The 19,509-nt window shown below is 36.0% G+C and overlaps 2 protein-coding genes across 3 annotated transcripts; one reads left to right on the top strand and one right to left on the bottom strand.

The window, feature by feature from the left end:
• The first annotated feature begins 405 nt into the window (after positions 1-405).
• On the top strand, positions 406-7,610 carry LOC111806695 (ubiquitin carboxyl-terminal hydrolase 6-like). Its single transcript, XM_023692096.1, has 18 exons — positions 406-552; positions 1,064-1,209; positions 1,375-1,410; positions 1,498-1,605; positions 2,814-2,914; positions 2,985-3,108; positions 3,779-3,838; positions 3,920-3,987; positions 4,270-4,320; positions 4,979-5,087; positions 5,948-6,036; positions 6,204-6,273; positions 6,353-6,433; positions 6,524-6,619; positions 6,698-6,746; positions 6,852-6,974; positions 7,071-7,145; positions 7,240-7,610. The coding sequence occupies exons 1-18, from the start codon at positions 543-545 to the stop codon at positions 7,293-7,295; spliced, it is 1,452 nt and encodes a 483-aa protein (XP_023547864.1). The 5' UTR covers positions 406-542; the 3' UTR covers positions 7,296-7,610.
• A 1,175-nt stretch (positions 7,611-8,785) lies between these two features.
• LOC111806845 (serine/threonine protein phosphatase 2A 55 kDa regulatory subunit B beta isoform-like) lies at positions 8,786-18,744 on the bottom strand. Of its 2 annotated transcripts, none has more exons than XM_023692342.1 (14): positions 17,921-18,744; positions 16,375-16,478; positions 16,181-16,279; positions 15,959-16,078; positions 15,282-15,479; positions 14,687-14,778; positions 12,136-12,254; positions 11,402-11,525; positions 11,173-11,296; positions 10,063-10,131; positions 9,876-9,967; positions 9,717-9,794; positions 9,577-9,647; positions 8,786-9,485 (listed from the first exon to the last, which is right to left on the bottom strand). In XM_023692342.1, the coding sequence occupies exons 1-14, from the start codon at positions 18,030-18,032 to the stop codon at positions 9,346-9,348; spliced, it is 1,542 nt and encodes a 513-aa protein (XP_023548110.1). In that variant the 5' UTR covers positions 18,033-18,744; the 3' UTR covers positions 8,786-9,345. The 2 variants fall into 2 exon arrangements, with proteins under 2 accessions (XP_023548110.1, XP_023548111.1); XM_023692343.1 differs by having other exon boundaries at positions 8,786-9,482; positions 17,921-18,742.
• Positions 18,745-19,509: the final 765 nt, after the last annotated feature.

The following is a 19,509-nucleotide window of genomic DNA, read 5'->3' as shown; positions in this document are numbered from 1 at the left end:
AAAAATATTGTTAGAGTTAAACAGGACGAGCGAGAATAGGGACAAAAATATTGTTAGAGTTAAACAGGGATGAGAATTCTCGCCCTGTCCGATCACTATATACATTTGGTTGAACCATATCGAAATTACATTCTATCATATTTTTATTTATAAAATATTATTAGATGTATTACGATGAAAATTATATTGAAAAATAAAAATTATATCTGAAAAAAAAATTAATTAGAAGTTCTAAAATATATATAAAATAATGGGAAAAGATAAAAGATTTTTTTATCAAGATATAAACACTTTTTAAAATTTGAAAATTTGTTAAGTAAATATTTTATTTTAATTTAATCTCTTAAATCTAATCGGTAGATTGAGGTGTTTGATAGAAGAACATGGGAACCTATCTATATATATATATAAGAAAGGGAGATGATTGAAATAGTTTGTTGAATCAGCAAGGAATTCAGAGGTCCGCTTTACCGCCTCTCCAAGACAACTCTTCTTCAACCTCTGTTCGCGCATTCTTCTACCTCTGTCGGAGCCCTCTAATCATGATTAAAGGTTCGAACATTTCACTTCTTCTTCTACTTCTTCTCTTTTACTTGCTTTCATTCCCTCTCTTCAACCACCCCAGATTTGCCGATCCTTTCGGCGCCAATGATCTGGGTCAATTTCAATTTCAATTTCCATCATGAGGGGCTTTGTCAATTCGTTTGTTCTCCTACTGATTGTCATTGCCTCACCATTGCTTCTTATTATTTGAGATCATCCCTCTTACATCGCATGTATCAATGCCCAGGATTGTTGTTATTGATGTACGTTTTTTTTTAATCTGGGTGTCTGGATGTAGTGCGTGGTTATGATTAAACGAATTGATACGCTTTCGCTGTTGCCTATGTCATGGAAAGCAATTATGATTTTGAACTTCTTGAACTGTCAGAAATCGAATGTTAACTTAAGCTTGGCTGAAGAACAGATTAGAAGCTGTAGAATTCATATTAACTTAATCTTAATCGTACCCTTTTGCTGGAATTCTTTTCTTCTCTGAAAAATGGATATTGGTATTTTGTAGTGAGCGTTAAGTGGCAAAAAGAGCTGTTCCAAGATGTGGAAATCGACACCAGTCTGCCCCCATATGTTTTCAAGGGCCAGTTGTTTGAACTCACCGGAGTACCTCCTGAAAGGCAGAAGATTATGGTTAAGGGTGGTATACTAAAGGTTACTTAACATCTCTCTATGTTTCTTAATGATAGTGTTGTTGTTGTTGAACCTTCATTCCCATTCATTTGCCAACAATATCATTGACATCTCTCTTGATCGAATTTTTGAGAATTTCCATAGTGATTGGTAAACATCTGATCCTTATATTTTCTTACCGAGCAGGACGATGCAGATTGGTCAACTGTAGGAGTAAAAAAGGTAGCCTAATGACTATTGTTATACAACTTTCTGATAGATTTTTGTGGTTCCATTTGTTTCTCCGTTTACATACAAATTCTTTTGTAGGGTCAAAAATTAATGATGATGGGCACAGCAGACGAGATTGTTAAAGCCCCAGAGAAGGGCCCTGTCTTTATAGAAGATCTTCCTGAAGAGGAACAAGTTATTGCAGTGGTAAGGTTTTTGTTATGTTCTGTAAGTGTTAGAAATTCGTTTTAAAAAAATTATTGTCATAGAATGACAGCCATATCTCCATCTGAAAGTGTTATAATTAGGTTGATCATTGTAGAGGATAACTGAAAATATAATTTTAGGTAAGTTTGTTTACAAAGATGGACTGTTAATATGGTGTACTAAGTATGCACCTTTTACCTTTGATGCTATTTTTTACCTAAGGTCATGTTTGTCTTATGCCATGATTCATCATATTTTTTGGTCCATCTTAAAATTCATATCTACCATTGCGGCCTGACCTGTTGCCACTGATTATCATTTTACTTATGTTTTTCGATCATAATGGAACCATGAGATTTAAATATATGCAAGTAATGGGTATGAAGGAACTAAGAGCTCGAGGAATAAAAGAACTCTATAAATCACACAAAAGAATTGAACAGAACTCCTAAAGTAAAGCCTTCAATTGTAACAATACATAATGAGTATTATGAATATTGGCAGAATAAGAAACCTATAATGAAACCACTGTATAGAACTCTATTTCTTCTTCATCCAGCATAGTAAGGAAGACAATAGAAACAAATTTTGCGTAGGTAAAATTGTGTAAATGAAGAAAACAATTACAACTGTGAACATAGTGGATAGGGAGGTTTTATGCTTCCTGTTAAGTCACGGTTCAAGTCCTCCTTGTTGCATCTTAAGAGTGTAAACAAGGAAACGTAACCGAGAAAAAATGGTCCTAAGTTCTCCCAGCATGTATTTTCCCAGCATCATATGACTACCATAAGAAACTAAGAAAAACAGTAGTGAGGCCTGTGGTTTATGGCTTCAAGGGTAACATTGGGTGCTTGCTCACAACCACAATAGAGTGTGCCAATCTTACAAACGATGCACAAAGGTATCCACAAAAAGCTTGTGCTATCCAGGGTCTTAGATAAAACTCACCTTAATCAAATATAGATGAGGTTACCTCTACCCCATACCATAGCTCGCAAGCCTTAGGCACAGTATGTCACTTATGCAAAAATATTTCTAATTTGTTCATCTTTTCATTCTGATTTTGTTGTATATCTTCCTCTTGTTTCTTCATATTCTTCTGAACTAATTTTCTGTTTGTATAGAATAGTTCTTTGTTTTATTGGACATTTCGATGCTGAACTGTTTCTTATGATTCGTGATTTTCATCCAAAATTTTGTTGTTTCAGGGCCACAGTGCTGGTTTGTTTAATTTGGGAAACACATGTTACATGAATTCAACTTTACAGTGTTTGCATTCTGTTCCTGAGCTTAAGTCATCTTTGATTAAGTGAGTTCTTCCACCTGCTTTCTTCATTAATCTTCCTGCAGCAACAAATATAATTGTTGGCTTGGATTAGGTACTCTAATGCTGGGCGTAGTGATGTGGATCAAACTTCACACATGTTAACTGTTGCTACCCGGGATTTATTCAGCGAGCTTGATAAAAGTGTCAAGGCAGTGGCACCTATGCAGTTCTGGATGGTTAGTGGCTTTCATAAAAAATTTAAAATTTGTCGGTTTAAGCATTTTTTTCCTTTCATATGTTGGGGTGTCAAAATAGTATGCCTAATTCTTTCAATGGTCATTTATCTGTAATTATGTTGTTTTTTTAGTATAAGAAATGAGATAACTACTAAAAACCAAAAGGGTAAAAACAACCTAAAGGCCAGTCCATTTCATTAGAATTCAACTTATCCTTGAAGAGTCAATCATTTCTTCCCTTCCTAAGGAGCCGCAAAACTGCTCTGGAAGTTTGATTCCAAAGTGTTCTTGCTCTGTCTTTCATACACAACCCTGAAAGGGTCTTGCTTGGGGAGCTATTTCTTTATGATTATCTTTGTCTATATTTGCTCATTGAATGATACTAATTTTTGAAGCCACTTACTATGCCAATCTGGCAATCTTCTCAAGGTTGATGTACACCAGATAATAACATTGACATTCCGTTCTTCGTTGGATTCAGATGTTCACTTTACAAAATAAATTTACATCTCTTCAATTTGATTTCATTATATATAATCATAAGATATTGGAGTTTAGTTGTAATTAACTTAGAATTAGATTTCCTAATAACTTACTTTTGGAATTATTTTGTCATCACGGTTGTTTATGCATGAGTAGGAAATAACTGTTTATTGTCCCATGTTTCCAGGTGCTGCGGAAAAAATATCCTCAATTTGGCCAGCTGCAGAATAGTACATTCATGCAACAAGTATCTGATATTTTGAACTTTTTTATTGCGTTCTACGAAATCTTTATATTTATATATTAATTGAAGCTTGATTTTTAACAGGACGCTGAAGAATGTTGGACACAACTTCTATACACTCTATCTCAGTCCCTTAGGTCAGCAGGTTCCAGGTAATAGCATCTTATGTTTTAGTGATTTTCTGTAATTTCATTTGGCTACGCAAAATGTATGCATAAACGTATTTTTCTAATCCATACTTCCATATTCCTCTTGAACTTGATACTTCTTAAACCATGGTTAGATTCGTCTACATGCTATTATCCCACCGTGCTGAGAAATTTTTCAATACGTTTGCTATCCTGTCTCTGTTTTTGCATTCTTTTATCGTTGTTTCATCTTTCATGGAAGAAATGTGTAGTTTAATAAGAAAATTTTGCCATCTTTACTTGCAGTGAAAACCCCGATGCTGTAAAGGACCTATTTGGCATTGATCTTGTTAGCAGGTAAGGCATCTGCTAGCTATTTAATACATCGAAATCAATTCCATAAAGTGGCGGTTTTTGAGTTCACATTAATCATTATTTATCTTCCTTTCCTATTCTCCTCTGCATCTATTCAATGACCTTGATAATATTCATGAGCTTATGTTTGTTTAATCACAAATGGAAATGTGTTAAGATGTCCCTCTGCATGTAGTCAGTATATTATTGACAAGAAGCACCAGTTTGTCATCACTATATTGTTTTGTGGCTTACCTTGTAGCAAAAGCCATATTTCATGACAATCTCCTCACCACACACACACAACATTGCCTTTGAATTTTGTGGTGGTTCTTGCCTGATGCTTTGGATATCGTTATGACCATTCCCATTGCCGTTAACTTGCAGCATTATTGAGAATGTTGTATTCACATGTAATAGTTTTTCGATTGGTCCTACTTGGAAAAAGATTTTTGTAACTACTATATTTTTTATGTTGTTACTAATTGGGGAGCCTTTCGTTATCTCAATGAGCTTTACTCGTGGATTCCCTCATATCCTCTTTCAAGCCTGTACTTTTCTGATTGATGTAACTTTTGTCTCTTTTCCCCCAAAAAATATCGCATATTGTATTCTTAAACTTATGTCTAATGTGCTGATGGTGATGATTTTATGGTGCTAGAGTACATTGTCAAGAAAGTGGAGAGGAAAGTTCGGAAGCAGAATCAGTTTATTCACTTAAATGTCATATTTCACATGAAGTGAACCATTTGGCTGAAGGATTAAAGCATGTAAGTCTTGTTAATTTGGAGATTGTTTATTTGCTCTTAGTTGAGTGCAAATGTTTTTTTACTAGTGCTTTTCCAACTTTCATGCACTTTCATAACTGGTTGTTCTTTACTTGGGTGCTTTTTTCTTGCAAAATTTTTGTTTAAAATCCGAATGTTCATTGATAAAAGTAATTAATCAAGTGATGAAACAATGGGAAAATTAGTGAAAATGTTTTTTTTCTTTCTTGAACAAGATTTGAGTGGAAAGTGAACAGGGAAAATGTTTATAATATACTGAAAAGTAAAAAAATTTGAATAGTTTCCATTATTTCTGATACATAAACTTGAGTGTTGGTAACAAAATTTATATAATGTAGGATTATTTTTTTTTCCTCACTTAATAGTTGTGGTTTAATTTATAATGCTTTTATGGGTTTTTTATTTTCATTGGCGTTGTCATGGTGATTGATATCCCCCTAATGTTTACGAGTACACATTCATTTTCATAATTACTTATCTTTTTGGCACTTACTTTTTATATATTCTCCCCTTGATTTCGTAGCTATAGCCTATTACTGTTGTAGCCCAAGGACAGTGTTCTTTATCGATTCCTTCGGATAGGGGTTGACCCCCCACTTTTGTAATTTCATATCATCAATAAGGAAAAGAAACCTATAAGTTGAGTGAGTAGTTGGCGTCAACTTTGAAATCTGGTATTTCAAAGTTTTGCCCTGAGTGCAGTCTGAAGTTCTCACTTGTCTCTAAGATTTTTCTTAGCAAATAATGATTTTATTTTTGTTGTTTCATATTCTTTTATCAAAAGTACTGTCACTTTTAGAAATCTTCCTCCTGAGAATTGTTTTTGCTTCCAAATGGCGCAGGGTTTAAAATCAGAAATAGATAAAGTGTCTCCTTCGCTGGGGCGCAGTGCAATTTTCTTGAAGGAATCTCGTATAAATAGCCTCCCAAGGTAATCATAATCATTTTAAGTTTAAAAGTTCTATTTAGTTCTGCTTTGCTTGTCACACATCTTTCCACTGGGAAATCTACCAGGTCTATTTTAAATTAGCGTTGTACCATGCACAAAATAGCAAATTTTGCACTCATTGTAATGTAAATTTATGCTCGAATTTCAAGGTACTTGACAATTCAATTTGTCCGCTTTTTCTGGAAGAGAGAGTCGAATCAGAAAGCCAAGATTTTGAGGGTAATGCCACTAAATTTTTTATTTTAGTTTAAATTTCCGTACGATATTCCATACTTTTTTAGCTCAACTTTCATTTCAGAAAGTGGATTATCCTTTGGAATTGGATGTGTTCGATTTGTGTTCGGATGATCTTCGCAAACAATTGGAAGCTCCTCGACTGGTATAGTTTCTGACCTATGGTCTTTGAGGAAGGAACTTATTGATAGTCTATGGTCGACGATCTTACGAGTTTTCGTTTATTGAAATATAGCTTTTAAGGAACGAGGAAGGCAAAAAACTCGGTCTGAAACCAAAAGAGAAGAGTTCGGATTCAGCGGACAAGGATGTAAAGATGTCTGATGCAGAAGTGAGTTAAAACTCCATTGGCAACCTTTGATTATTATATTTGGACTTTCTTTTGACTTCCAAATCCTGAACTATGTAGGGAACATCTACTGGGAATGATGCACAATCAAGTGTGACACCTCAAGAAGGTACCCTTTTTCGATAAGTGGAAATTTCACTTTGTGTTCAATCGGTTCTTACGTCTTAGTTCTTACGTTCTTTGACGATCACTTTTTGATGATTATCTATCTCAGATGCCCCTTCTTCTGACAAGGAAACACAAATGACTGGAATTTATGATTTGGTAGCTGTGTTGACCCACAAGGGAAGAAGTGCAGATTCAGGACACTATGTTGCCTGGGTCAAGCAAGAAAGCGGTTTGTCTTTTAGATTGATTAGTCATTTTCATTAATTACTACGTGTTAGCTCGCTCCGAATACGAACTATCATGAACGATTTTCAATTGGCTACAGGGAAGTGGATTGAATATGATGATGATAACCCCATTGTACAGAGAGACGAAGACATCTTAAAGCTATCTGGTGGAGGTAAGGCTTCCTGGGCTGTTTTAGCAACTCATTAGAAATGGATTCATCACGGACTGCTAGATAACATCTCGTTCTGGTTATTCGTTTATTTCAGGTGACTGGCATATGGCATATATTTGCATGTACAAGGCTCGTGTTGTCCCTATGTGATATCGATTACGTTCATATTTAATGGCGAGAGCTTCCATGGTTGGCTCGAGACTTCATCGACTAAGTTGGCTTGCCAGAAAGTTTCCTATGTTCACCAAGTGTGTTCTAGTGGTTTGCTCTATATCAGCTTGGCAACTTGAAAGCAAACTGGTCTGGTTAGATATTTTTTAGAAGCAAATACGTTATGTTTAAATGTGTGGATCATTGGCACTGTTTGATTTACTACCTCACTTTCTATCTGTTTGGGACACTGCAATTATGCAATTAGATTTTTCCCGCTTTATTTATGAACAGGAAACCAAGTAGTTTTGCTTAGCTTGTGCTGTTTTTCTTTTCTAAATCTTTTGGTGCACATCGGGCTCATTGTTAGTAGATTTGTCTGTTTTAGCTCGTTATGAACTAGTTTCACAGTTTTAAAACGCGCCAGTTAGCAAGAGGTTTCTACACCTTTATAAGAAATGTTTCGTTTTCCTCTCTAACCGACGTGGGATGACGTGGGATCTCACAATCCACTCCCCTTTGGCAGCTCAGTGTTTTGTTGGCACATCGCCCACTCCCCTTTGGCAGCTCAGTGTTTTGTTGGCACATCGCCCACTCCCCTTTGGCAGCTCAGTGTTTTGTTGGCACATCGCCCGGTGTCTGGCGCTGATACCATTTGTATCAAGTCAAAGCAGTTATTTACTAACAGTAGACTTGGGCCGTTTAAAATCAAATCGACCAAACCAATATAATTGGTTCTCAAATAGAACCAAATAAAAAACTAACTTTCGGTAAAATTTTGGAAAAACTTCTGCTAAATTATTTGGACTATGAATCTATGATATTGACAATATTGTCCATCATAAAGTTCTAAAAACTGAAAAACTTTACTTTTTTTTCGTTAAGAAAATAGTGATCGCTCGCTGTTGAATCAGAGTTGGATTTAAATGGATGGATTGCATATTACAGAAGGAGATATTGCTTGCAAAAGATGAGCCAAAAACGACCTAGATATTGCTTGCAAAAGATGAGCCAAAAACGACATATGTGACAAACAAGCAACCAACTAGATTAATGAAGGGTCCATTTGGTTGTCTTTTAGACGCACCAATGCCTTGCCATATTCTGCACCCTATACAATGAGCTATTCCATCCGTACTTAGACAACATGTGATATACATGACAATAGCTATTCGTTAAACAACCTCGTTAACCACCTTTAGACTAAAAGGTATTAAGAAAAAATCACCTAATTTGCAAATAAGTTGTACATTTATGTTCGAAAGTCGTGAAGAACTCTTCTATTTTTCTAGCCTTCTGCCTGCTTTTAATGAGCTAATAACCCATATAAGGGAGCACATAATCAAAGAAATGACATACAATCTCACTTCATCTGGGTACCAATACTAAAGTAAGAGCACAGCCATCCCTTAGCTTCCTAACGTAATACTGAAGCACAATGAAACAGCCAATAAGATACAATAAAATAGCAGTGAGTGAGAAAGAAACAATGAAAAAATGATGGTGTGTAAGTTTATAAAAAGTAAAATCCCAACAAAGATTAAGAATAAAAGCTACACTTTCTTTTTGGAGGTAATCTTAATAAACCTAGTTGCGGCTGTTGCAAATATTGAACATTTGGTTTGGTTTATAGTATTTGTTGTAGGAGAGCTACAATCACATTCTTTTTTTCCTTCATGGCTCCAACCCAAAACAATCTGAAACATAACTCTGCATCTTCTCTTTCACAAGAAGACACTGCGGCGGAATCAAAAACAGTGAAAAAGAAGAAACTAAATAGTTGGGGTTGAGGAACACCAAAATGAGATGCAGCCACTGCAAACAAATCAACATAAACCTTGTGGAGGATTGTGTGGCAGCCACCTCTGCTGCATCTGGGATGATACCAAATGCACGTTCGGTAAGTCTCTGGGCTACGTACGTCATTTGATGTCGAGGTACTTGCAAAGCTTACGAATCCAATGGCTGGCAGGAAATGGGAAAATAGCTTTCTCCAAGAGAGACTCTTGAGAAAGTCGACCGAGCAAATACGTTTCTTGCTAAACCACGTTTACGCATAGTACATGTACAAGCTGTTAGCAGCAGCGCAGGCGATTGAGTTCTCAGTTGGGTGCCAAGCTAAATGCAGTAACTTTGTTGTGAAATCAAATGAGTTTCCATTTGCATCAACCCCAGGGCTCTCTGATCCTGCTATGGGAATGTAAAATAAACTGTATGCCACAACAAAACTTGAATTGATGATTTGGTTTGTTAACGAGTGAAAAGCGAAGAAAACACGAACCTCGTCTTACAACTCGTGTTATACTACTGCTTAGAGATCTGGCAGGCCTTGAAGGGGTCTGAACTTGACGCCTGCAGGCACAATCGAACCTTGCATAAGCATCGCGTAAATCAGATCAAATCACACTAACAAATGATTACCTCATTGGATTTTTGCTAGCTTCTAAAGTTGTAGCCTCTGTACTTCCCGATACACAGCCGAACACGCGGAATAAATTACTGAAAACAAAAATGTGCATAAAATGGTTTATGTCCCAGAAAAGAAACGGAATGTAGAGTTTTCTACGGAGGAGCGCTTACCTGTAAGAGCCTGTAGCTAATCGCAATCCATCTCCACTCAAACAACACTCGAACTTATCGAAGATTGAATCATTTTCATAAAGGTCACAGAGCTATATGAATATTCAAAGAAAAACGTCACGAAAAAAGATAAAAGATTGCAGCGTATTAAATATTCAAATCTGGGTTTAGAGGCAGATGATTCAACCTTAGGTCTTAAATATTCATGAACCTGAAATGCTGCAACTGGACCAGAATCCATATTAATATCCCACAACTGCAAACAAGTAAACAACTCACTTCATGACAAGATAACTAATGCAAACAATAAGAGTGAATATAAAATTGCTTGATGATGCATAAACTAAGAATGGAATTCAATAAACAAGAAGCAAAAGGTACAAAATCTGAACCAAAAACAAGAGGAAGCAAGTGATCTCAGTTCGAAGGACCTTTATAGAACGAAATGAACATGCTATCAACGACGACAATGAAGAATAAGTCCACAAGGCCAACATAATTGAAAAGCTGACTATACTATAGCAGGCATTTATAAAGATCTAGCAGCCCAAGAGATAAGTTAAAAACTTAACCACAACTATCTTTTTAGATGTGACACTACCATGCGTTAACTCTACCTCAGAAAAGTTGAAAACAAGTGTCTTCCCCTGAAAAATACTATTAGTAAGGCGCCGGGGAGCCTTACCCAAATGAGTTTTCTATTGATATTAGGGCAATCTAAGGCCCATCACAATCGAAGTAGACCAGTGAGTAAACACGAGAATGGGGACAACGCTTTCTCCAATACACAAACTCCTCAATAAAGCGGGGATTTTGAAATAATAATAATATAAAAAAATAAAAAGGAAAAGAGGAGGTCGCACTTGCAATCGCAGAAGTCAGGTAATTTTAACTGGCTCGCACAAACACACACAAACACGTCCATTAGAGAAAAAAACACCCCACCACTCATAGTGAAGCAAAAATAGAAAAGACTGAACAGAAGAACAGTGATAATTGAATCCACCCCTCCAACATCCAGATCAAAAGAGTATCTAATTTATACGAATAGATCTTCCATAAGATTATATCTCCAAATTTCTAAGTATATGCTTTCTTGACACGCCATTCCAAAATTGTTGCAGATCTAGTCTTGTGGGAATTTTTAAATGCACATGAAATAAGAAATCTTTGTAGGATAAACTAGCCCCACATGTACATTCATGAGCCAAAAGCTACCTACCCCTTTTTTATCAACCTAAATGATAAAATTGCAACATAGTTGGCGCATATCACTATCAAGAAGAAAAATGAAAACCTTGAGAGTCATGTAATCACGACTAAGAATGTATCTTCCTTCCTTTCCAAACTTAATATCAGAGATTGAAGCAATAATCTCAGTGAAAAAGGATCTAGAACCAGGTGCTTCCTGCTCCTCAAATCTGCACCCAATTGAAATTTCTAATGAGTTCTCAGGTCCACAGGGTACTTTTCAATATGAAGGATATGAAGAAAAAACCATTTTCTTTAAAACCAGAAGCACTTACAATTTGGCATGAGAATCACATAATGCCGACTGCCGCAAATCAATAAGGCGGATGGATCCTTTTGAACTGCTGTATGCTAACATATTGCAATGAGTAGGATGAAACTCTGCAGACGTTATCACCTCTACAGAAGCACAAGGGAAATTTAGAATCCAAAGTTTAAAATTATAAAACTAAAAACAGAAGTTGAAAGAAAGAAAAGAGAAAAGAGAAAAAAACGCTGGGAATGAATGCATGATTATACAAGTTACACTCCGCAGAAGCCCAAAGTCAGGGGAAAAGAACATATCAATAGGAATATACAAAAGTTGAACGTAGGCTGGCTTAAATAAATTTGTAATGGCTTGACCCTTACTTTTCTTTCTCCCTTCATTTTTTTCCTTTTATCCCATGAGAACCAAAAACGCCTGTCATAGGAGGCCAGGACTCCTGGCCTCTTTCAGATGACAAGTGTGCTAAATCTTCTCCATTAGCCCACGAACTTTGTATATATTTCATGTTTAGTGGTAGTCTGGTAATGAATAAGATGAAGATATTTAAAACAAAAGCCTGGTTCTGAGGATGTTAGTAAATAATCATACAGAGTTAGTTTGTGAGAGTCTATAGGACCCATCCCGTTTCCATTACTTTCATTAATAGAGAAAAGTATTAACTTAATATTTTAAATTCTGTTGCTCTAATATCAGCCACCAGAAGGAATGTCAAACCCTACTGACCAGAATTCAACACCTTACCAGTAAGATCCTCCATGTTGGCAGGCTTGACATCAACAATATTGAAACTTTGACTGCTAATTTCCAAGTTCCAAAGATTTATCCGCAGATCATCAGCTGATATAAAAGTTTCTCCATCACTATAAACACAAGACAAGAGAACATAATTGGTTACTAAACCATGCGAAAAAACAAGTAGACACTGAAAATGGAGAGCATATTTCTGCAAATAAATCATAAAATGAACTTCTGATTCTCTTTTTCTTTAATGAACCTAGTTTGCAGTAGTAAGACTTCATCACTAAAAACATTAAAACAATAAACACATGCATACATGTGTCATGTGAGTTTGAGCACAAAGATATTGAATTTCGTGACTCTGTACATGTACGATACACACACACATATATGGACAAACGAAGATATGAAGAAAATTTTGACAGAAAACCAGCTTACACTACTAAGGTAAGAAAAAATCTAACCAAAATGAAATATTGCCAGTGTATATTTCCGTTTACAATTCAAGGGTTAGAATATAAGTGCTGCCATCATGCATTATTTGAAATTGAATGATTCATTAACTTATATATATAGTTTAAGCTAATGAGAGTTGGGGAAATTTAATTTGGTGTCAAAATAAGAGATTCCAACTTCAACTCTCTGCATTATGACCATATTTTTCATCTCTATCATAATATAATTAATCTATGTCTTGAGCCTCTTTAATCACAATAATATTTGAGCACACATAACAAATACTTCAAAATGTGGAATTTGTTATTGGCTCAACAAAGAAGCCCCATCTCTGCATGTTACTGTTGTTGATAACAATCCTTGGCATTTCATTGCCAAGTACTAGATAGTTCATTGTAGACAGATAATAATTCGGTAGGTCTACCACATTTCTTGGGAGGATGATTGATTTAGTAATTCTCATATTTGCCTATAGCAATCAAGACTTTATACTGTAGTAGAAAGCAAGGAAAGAAAAGCCAAGACTACTGGGAGGTAGATCTAAAGCAAAAATGCTCAACTTTAGAAGTAATCAGAGAGGTGGATGAATGGCTCCCTCTTTTGAGTTTGGTTAAAGTTTTAGGCCTTTTAGTGCCCAAAATTCCAGGAATTGGTGGCTAGACAAATTTAGGCAGTTTCCTGCCAATCTTAATTCAATAATTTGATCCTATTTCATTAATTAAATAGGTGGTTTAAGGCCAAAGGGCCAAAGTAGGTAGAAGCTTTTTCAACTCCTCATTAAGAGTCTTAATACCCACGCTAAGATACAGGATAGACTCCTCATGATAAGGTACAGAAAATAAATTATTCCATAATTTGTAGAGAATAATGCTGAGGATGCTGATAAGTTACAGCTCTCGTTCCCTGGAATCTTTGAAGATTTTTTCCCTTCATACATTGTGTAGCCATCTGTACGTTTTCCTTCATGGAAAATGCTACCAGGAGGGATTTGGAGATTACAACTGAGAAATTTCTTGGACCTGTGGGATGTTGTTAGAACTTTATCCTGTGACTGGTGCGAAGTTTTACAAAACGGTTCAATGTAACCATACCACTTTAACAAAACTTTTAGTCCACAATAACTTTTATTAACAACACTCTTTCTAAGGGTTATATTAACTCAATAAATGGGATCATCAAACAGTCAGATTTTTTGGAGGAAAATGAGGAGTCAGATAAGGATTCTGTTAAGTCTTAGTGGTGATGAGATGACTTGGAGTTCAATTTTCCAATTGTTAATGGATATGAAAAGGTATCCAATGAAGCTCTTGATGATGAAGATTTTGAAGAAATCTTTTTGTTCTACTTTTCATGAAGAAGAGCTTAATTCACCTTTAAAGAAGCTACCAGATGAGTCTTCTTCTCCCCCTCTCGTCAACACAGTAGATGAAAAAGAAAATTTTCTTCCATTGGTTTCGTCATCTCATCAGTTTTCAGTTATTGGGTGAAGGCTTCGGGTTTTTTTCGGAGTTGAGTTTGGTGTTGATAAGGCTTTTGGTTGGTTGTTTTCTTCTTTGGTCTTCTCGTGTTTGTGCTTCTCCCCTTGACAGTTGCTGTTTTTCTTCCTTTCCTGACTTTATGTTTCAAGCTGGTTCGTGTAGTTTCCATTTGCTTCAGTGATTTTAGGAGCTTTTCCATTAAAGTTTCAGCTTTTGTTTGAAAGCTAAGTTTTTGTTGCTTTTATGTTCTAGCTTTGCAGTTATTGCTGTTAGTTAGCAGCTCTTCGGTTCCGAATTTTGTTTGGTTTCTTTGGTTTCTTTTCAGGTTCTTGTAATCTTTTACCGATATACTCTTCCATCCCCTTTTGGAAGTATGTATTTCCGTACTCTTTTCTTCTTTTTCATACACCAATGAAAAGTTTTCTCTTGTTTAAATGAAAAACTATACCCCTATTAATAAGAGCAAATACTTGTACGCTTAATACAGGGCATAAATAAAATCAAATACGAACATGATTCATAGTGCCAAGGTTACCGACGAAAATGCTCCATCAAGGATTCAAAAAGTATAACAGAATATACTTAAGAGAAAAATTGGATTCGAGTGAAAGACACCAAACCTATTATTGGAGATGGAGTTGATGTGATAATCATGAGCATGGCCGTACACTCTTCGACATCTTGCAACCAGGTTAGTCTCATGGGTAGTTACCTGCAAAACTAGTGACTTAAGAACTCGAGCAAAAATAAATAAATTAGGCCTTTTGTTTTTTTGTTTCTGTTTCTAAAATTCATGTTTATTTCTTAACATTTTTCTCCATTTGTAAATTACTTCTATATGCCTCGCCAAATGTAAATAACTGGAAAAAAAAGCTACAGAATATCTAATCTTGATTTTAAAAACTAGTAAAGTAATTGATAGAGACAACTTCACAGATGTGTGAAATTTACGATGGGATCGAAAATTCATGACGATTACAAAAGGTTATCCCACTTTGTTAAAAGGGAAGCATGGCTATAAGAAGAGAAGAGAGCAGACAATTTACAAAAAGTGTCATCATAGAGATGTACTTTTAAGGGAAAAAAACGTCGTCAAACAAGACCTTATTAAAAAATAATCGATCATGAGTAAATGTATGCCCAAACTACTAAAATGAATAGCACGAAACTAAAAGTAATTTGTAAAAACATAAATACATGAGGGTGAGGGCATACCACTGGTAAGCGCAGAGATTGTATGCCCCTTGCTGGAAATGAAGGGTCATTACTCGGATATCGGTCTGGGGATCCTCCATTTGCAAGATATGGTCCAGAGCTACTTGAGTTGCTCGAGCTAGCATTGCTTCCATTTCCAACAGGTTTAGAAGGATCCACATTCATGGTGGAAACCTTTTTTACCTTCTTTTCTTGCACCTGATCAAAACTCAGAAGCAAAAATAAGAAGTAAATAGACAAAATGGGTAAAAAGGTTACAAAAGGACAAATATAAGTGAAATGATTAATTTTCCATGTGTGCGTGTTTGGTGGGACGGGTGGGGGAAGATAAAGGGTTCCGACTAGTTTCAAAATACTCTAAATTTTCATTATTGATGAACCCAAGAGAACGTCTTCATGCACTAAAGTCAAATTTTGAAACGGGCAGACATGATAATCTGATATCGTCTTCTGCTGGTATCTACAATAATTTACCGAACTATAAAAAAATGAAGCTTTAAATTTCATCACTTCAAAAATTTATGCAACCTTACAAAACACGTAATCTTACGATAACACTGAATAACCTCCAGAAATATGCTGCCAAGATATTTGATATAATTGCTAAAACATTTAATCGAGTATCGAATCCGTGTTCCCACGTGGTATAATAACGACAGATATAAGCAGTATCCTACCTTCCAGTACTTGATTGTTTTATCATTAGTAGATAAGAGAAATAAGGCACCATTAGCTGGCTGGCACCATCTGATTTTGTTAATTTTTTCCTCAATTTCCAAACTCTTCAGGTAGTCAAACTGATAAAAGCAATGCAAAAGAAACATAAATATAAATGTAATAGAATCCGTTCATATAACGTATCTAAGTAACAATCACAAGACTAATGGTCGAGGGAATACCTCAGGCTCATGACTCTGAAATTCTGTCTTATAACGAAACTCGGGATGCCTACTAATTGCATTATCCATCCTCTCTAAATCCCTTCTCGATGTTCCATGCTACACGTTAAAGCAAAAATAAATAGATAAATGAGAAAGAACAAGAGAGACGGGGAGGGGGAATAACAATGCAGCCATGATTCCAAGAAACAAACATCTTTGGTATCTGTCCTCTCAAAGAGTACCACCCGGCCACCACGGTCACCAGTAGCAAGATGATCCCCACTTTTATCAAATTCAATTGCTGAAATGATATCGACTGCCAAAAAGGAGGTGAATATAAAGCTTCAGAAATTCAAACATCGAGGAACGAAGATAACCGAACCATGAAAAATGCATGCATCAATTAGTTGCTTTTAAACTGACTAAACAAACTTGGTTAAGATGAAAAAGAATCAAAACACGAGAGCTACTACATCAACTCTACATTGTAACATATTGTAGATCCAAGCAGCCAAAGACCATTGCAGAGATGAACGGATACAGATAGTTTGAGTTGATGCTAAATACCGACCACCATAATAACTTGAATGTTTGATTTAAAAGCCAAGAATTCGAATGAAAACACAGAAGATGAACAAGATTTTTAACAAGCCTGATAATTCACCACTACCTTCATACAGCAGGGTGAGGGCCTGCAACAGGGATCATTATCTCAAGGAATGCTATAGCTATGAAAAGGAAAGAAGGCGAAACAATGAGACAAGCAACAGTTGGGCTGCGAAAGACAATAGAAGATTGAAGACTGTCCAAAGAAGCATCTTCCACAGATGATGATGAGCAAAAAACGAGAGAAACGTAGACGAGAGGTTTGGAAAATAAGACTTTCGGTCCTACTAACACAACAGCTAAGAGAAGCAGAAGTATAAACAATTAAAAAGAAAGGCTAAGCTTTAAATATGCATACAACACCAAGTTCCAAAAGTGGATTGTGAACATAGAAACTGCAAACTGCTGAATGGCTGCAGGGGGCAGTTGTTGGTTCATCAAAGGAAATTCGATTCACGTGTTTGTCGTATTACTCGCATTCTAGTTTCACATCAGGAACAGAACAAGCCAAACCAAGCTTCAAAGCTAGCAAAACCACGACTCAAGATTCTACCTATTGGAGGAATATCCAGAAAAACAGGAACCAAGCCTTTGTCAGGCTTCCTTGTGACCAGAAAACTAGATCGTTTACGCTAAAATTATCCGATTCTCAACGATGGTTCGAAAGGGGGAAAGAGGAGTTACTCCACACAGTTAAGCAATGCTCTTTGCATTCACTTACTATCAAAAAGAGGAAAATCATAAGGCTAGAAAGTGCATGCAGTAAATTCAGCCCAGAAACCAGAAGCTATTCCACAACTCACCCACCGGGCTTAGGTTAGAAGCTTCTTACTAATTCTATAAACACAAGGAACAATGCTGCACAGCCTTAGAGGCATCTCAACTAGCAGACTCAACTCCCTCTCATTACAGAACAAAAACAAAAATTCCCAGCAAATAAACATCAAACCACAGATAAACTCACAGGTCCATGAAGAAACGAGATAGAGATCCGCAACAGGAATACCAAATTAAAAGAACAACTTACAATCTGAAACAGATCGGAGGCCTGAAAAAACCCTAAATGCAATGGATTCAACAAATTTGAATTGGATCGAGAAACCCCAGATGGGAAAGAAAAACATTGGAATTAGAGTATAAAGTGAATAGTACCTTCCTGAACTTCTTCACCGGCTGTACGCTCCCCAAAGACCTGAGAGAATTTCCAGTCCAGCGGCTGTGGCGGGGCGGCCGGAGCTGCAATGACCTCATTACCACCATTCATTTCACCAACAAAAACACAAATCGAAGCAACCCCAGATAGGAAAAATCCAAATCCACCAAATCCAATCAATGCATCGAAGATCCCTGTCTGGGTTTACAAAAACCACAGCTTGGAAACCCCGTCAAACGATTTCCGAAACCCAGAAAAACAAATTCGAAAAACCAACAAAATAAGACAAAACAAAAAGGGCAAATCTAATTGTTGCTATAGATTCCAATCAAAAACCATCGCGAACTGGGAAAAAAAAGCCCAATTCCCCTGCGCCTCCCACAACTTTTCTCTCTCTCTCTCTCTCTCTCTCTCTCTCTAAAAGTCTCTCCCCTGTGTCTGCCTCGTCTCTATAAAAGACTCTCTCTCCCTCTCTCTCTCTCTCTCTCTCTCTCTCTCGAAGGAGAAAAACGGGATTAAAAGCTCAGCAAACCGTCCAAAGACAAGAAGGAAAAATAATTTTTAAAAAATAACGAAAAAAATAGCTCACAGATTCATAAAGTTACAAACCCCAAAAACATATACACACCAAGTCACCAACACTCGCTCTTCCTTGTTCCTTGTGGATCAATAATGGCCGTTTTTTCTCACAAATCTTAGCTTATAATCCTCCTTATAATTTTCATCACCGTCACAGAACTGCATCCGAATCACCCCTTCCAGTTCATAATGATTCAAGATCAATCTCAAACAAAGAGGCCTCAATCTCCTTAGAGCGTTACATTCCTCGAACTTCTCCTCCTAATTCAAGTTAATTCTTGTAATAAATTAAATTTATCTATAAAAAAGACCCATAAAATATAAATATAAATATTTAATAATTTTAATAATACAATTTTTTTAATTGTTTAGACCTCCCGAAATATATCATTTTTAATTTAAATATTTATTTTTTAATCGATGTTTTCGTCAAAATTTATACCAATAATACACAAAACCCACCATCGTTTTACATGTCACGGTGAAGATCCAACCCGTTCACTTCGAGGATACAACGTAGCGGTTTTAAAATTTACCTAATTTTGCATATTTATTTAAGAATTTAGAATTTTTGTACATAACAATAAATGAAAAAATATATATAAATTTATTATGCTAATTCAAAAATATATATTAAGTTTTTAGTGGTGTGAAATGACGTGAATGCCCAAAGTTTCCTGTGTTTAATTTTCTAAATTATTTGGAGAAAATTGTAAATTACTGTACTAGTAAGACAAAAGGCAGTCGCGTTCACAGTGTAGAAAATAATAAATAATCTTATCGTTGTTTTATATTAATTATAAATTGATATTATATTTGTTTTCTTATTTCAAGGTCACCAACCCTGCCATTCTTCTATTAGAAAATTCAAATGGGCTGGATTTATTTAAGCCCATATACGGCCCAAAATTATTAGAACGGCCCATTAGACCCATACCATTCCACTATGGACCGGCCCATTTTGGATTGATGAGAAAATGCCAGATGACAGGTTGAAGCCCATGGGCTG

Source organism: Cucurbita pepo, chromosome LG12, assembly GCF_002806865.2.
Source record: "Cucurbita pepo subsp. pepo cultivar mu-cu-16 chromosome LG12, ASM280686v2, whole genome shotgun sequence".
Lineage (NCBI taxonomy): Eukaryota > Viridiplantae > Streptophyta > Magnoliopsida > Cucurbitales > Cucurbitaceae > Cucurbita > Cucurbita pepo.
The sequence above is the reverse complement of the archived record's forward strand: the minus strand, read 5'-3'. Positions and strand labels throughout refer to the sequence as shown.

What these genes read in the sequence shown, in the direction of transcription:
- LOC111806695 (XM_023692096.1), top strand. An exon ending in TGGCTGAAGGATTAAAGCAT is followed by an intron (nt 5,088 to 5,947) that starts GTAAGTCTTGTT and finishes CAAATGGCGCAG; the next exon opens with GGTTTAAAATCAGAAATAGA. An exon ending in AGAAAGCCAAGATTTTGAGG is followed by an intron (nt 6,274 to 6,352) that starts GTAATGCCACTA and finishes CTTTCATTTCAG; the next exon opens with AAAGTGGATTATCCTTTGGA.
- LOC111806845 (XM_023692342.1), bottom strand. Translation starts at nt 18,032, where the DNA reads ATGAATGGTGGTAATGAGGTCATTGCAGCTCCGGCCGCCCCGCCACAG. An exon ending in CAACATGGAGGATCTTACTG is followed by an intron (nt 11,526 to 12,135) that starts GTAAGGTGTTGA and finishes GTGCTTCTGTAG; the next exon opens with AGGTGATAACGTCTGCAGAG. An exon ending in GCTAGCAAAAATCCAATGAG is followed by an intron (nt 9,648 to 9,716) that starts GTAATCATTTGT and finishes TTGTGCCTGCAG; the next exon opens with GCGTCAAGTTCAGACCCCTT.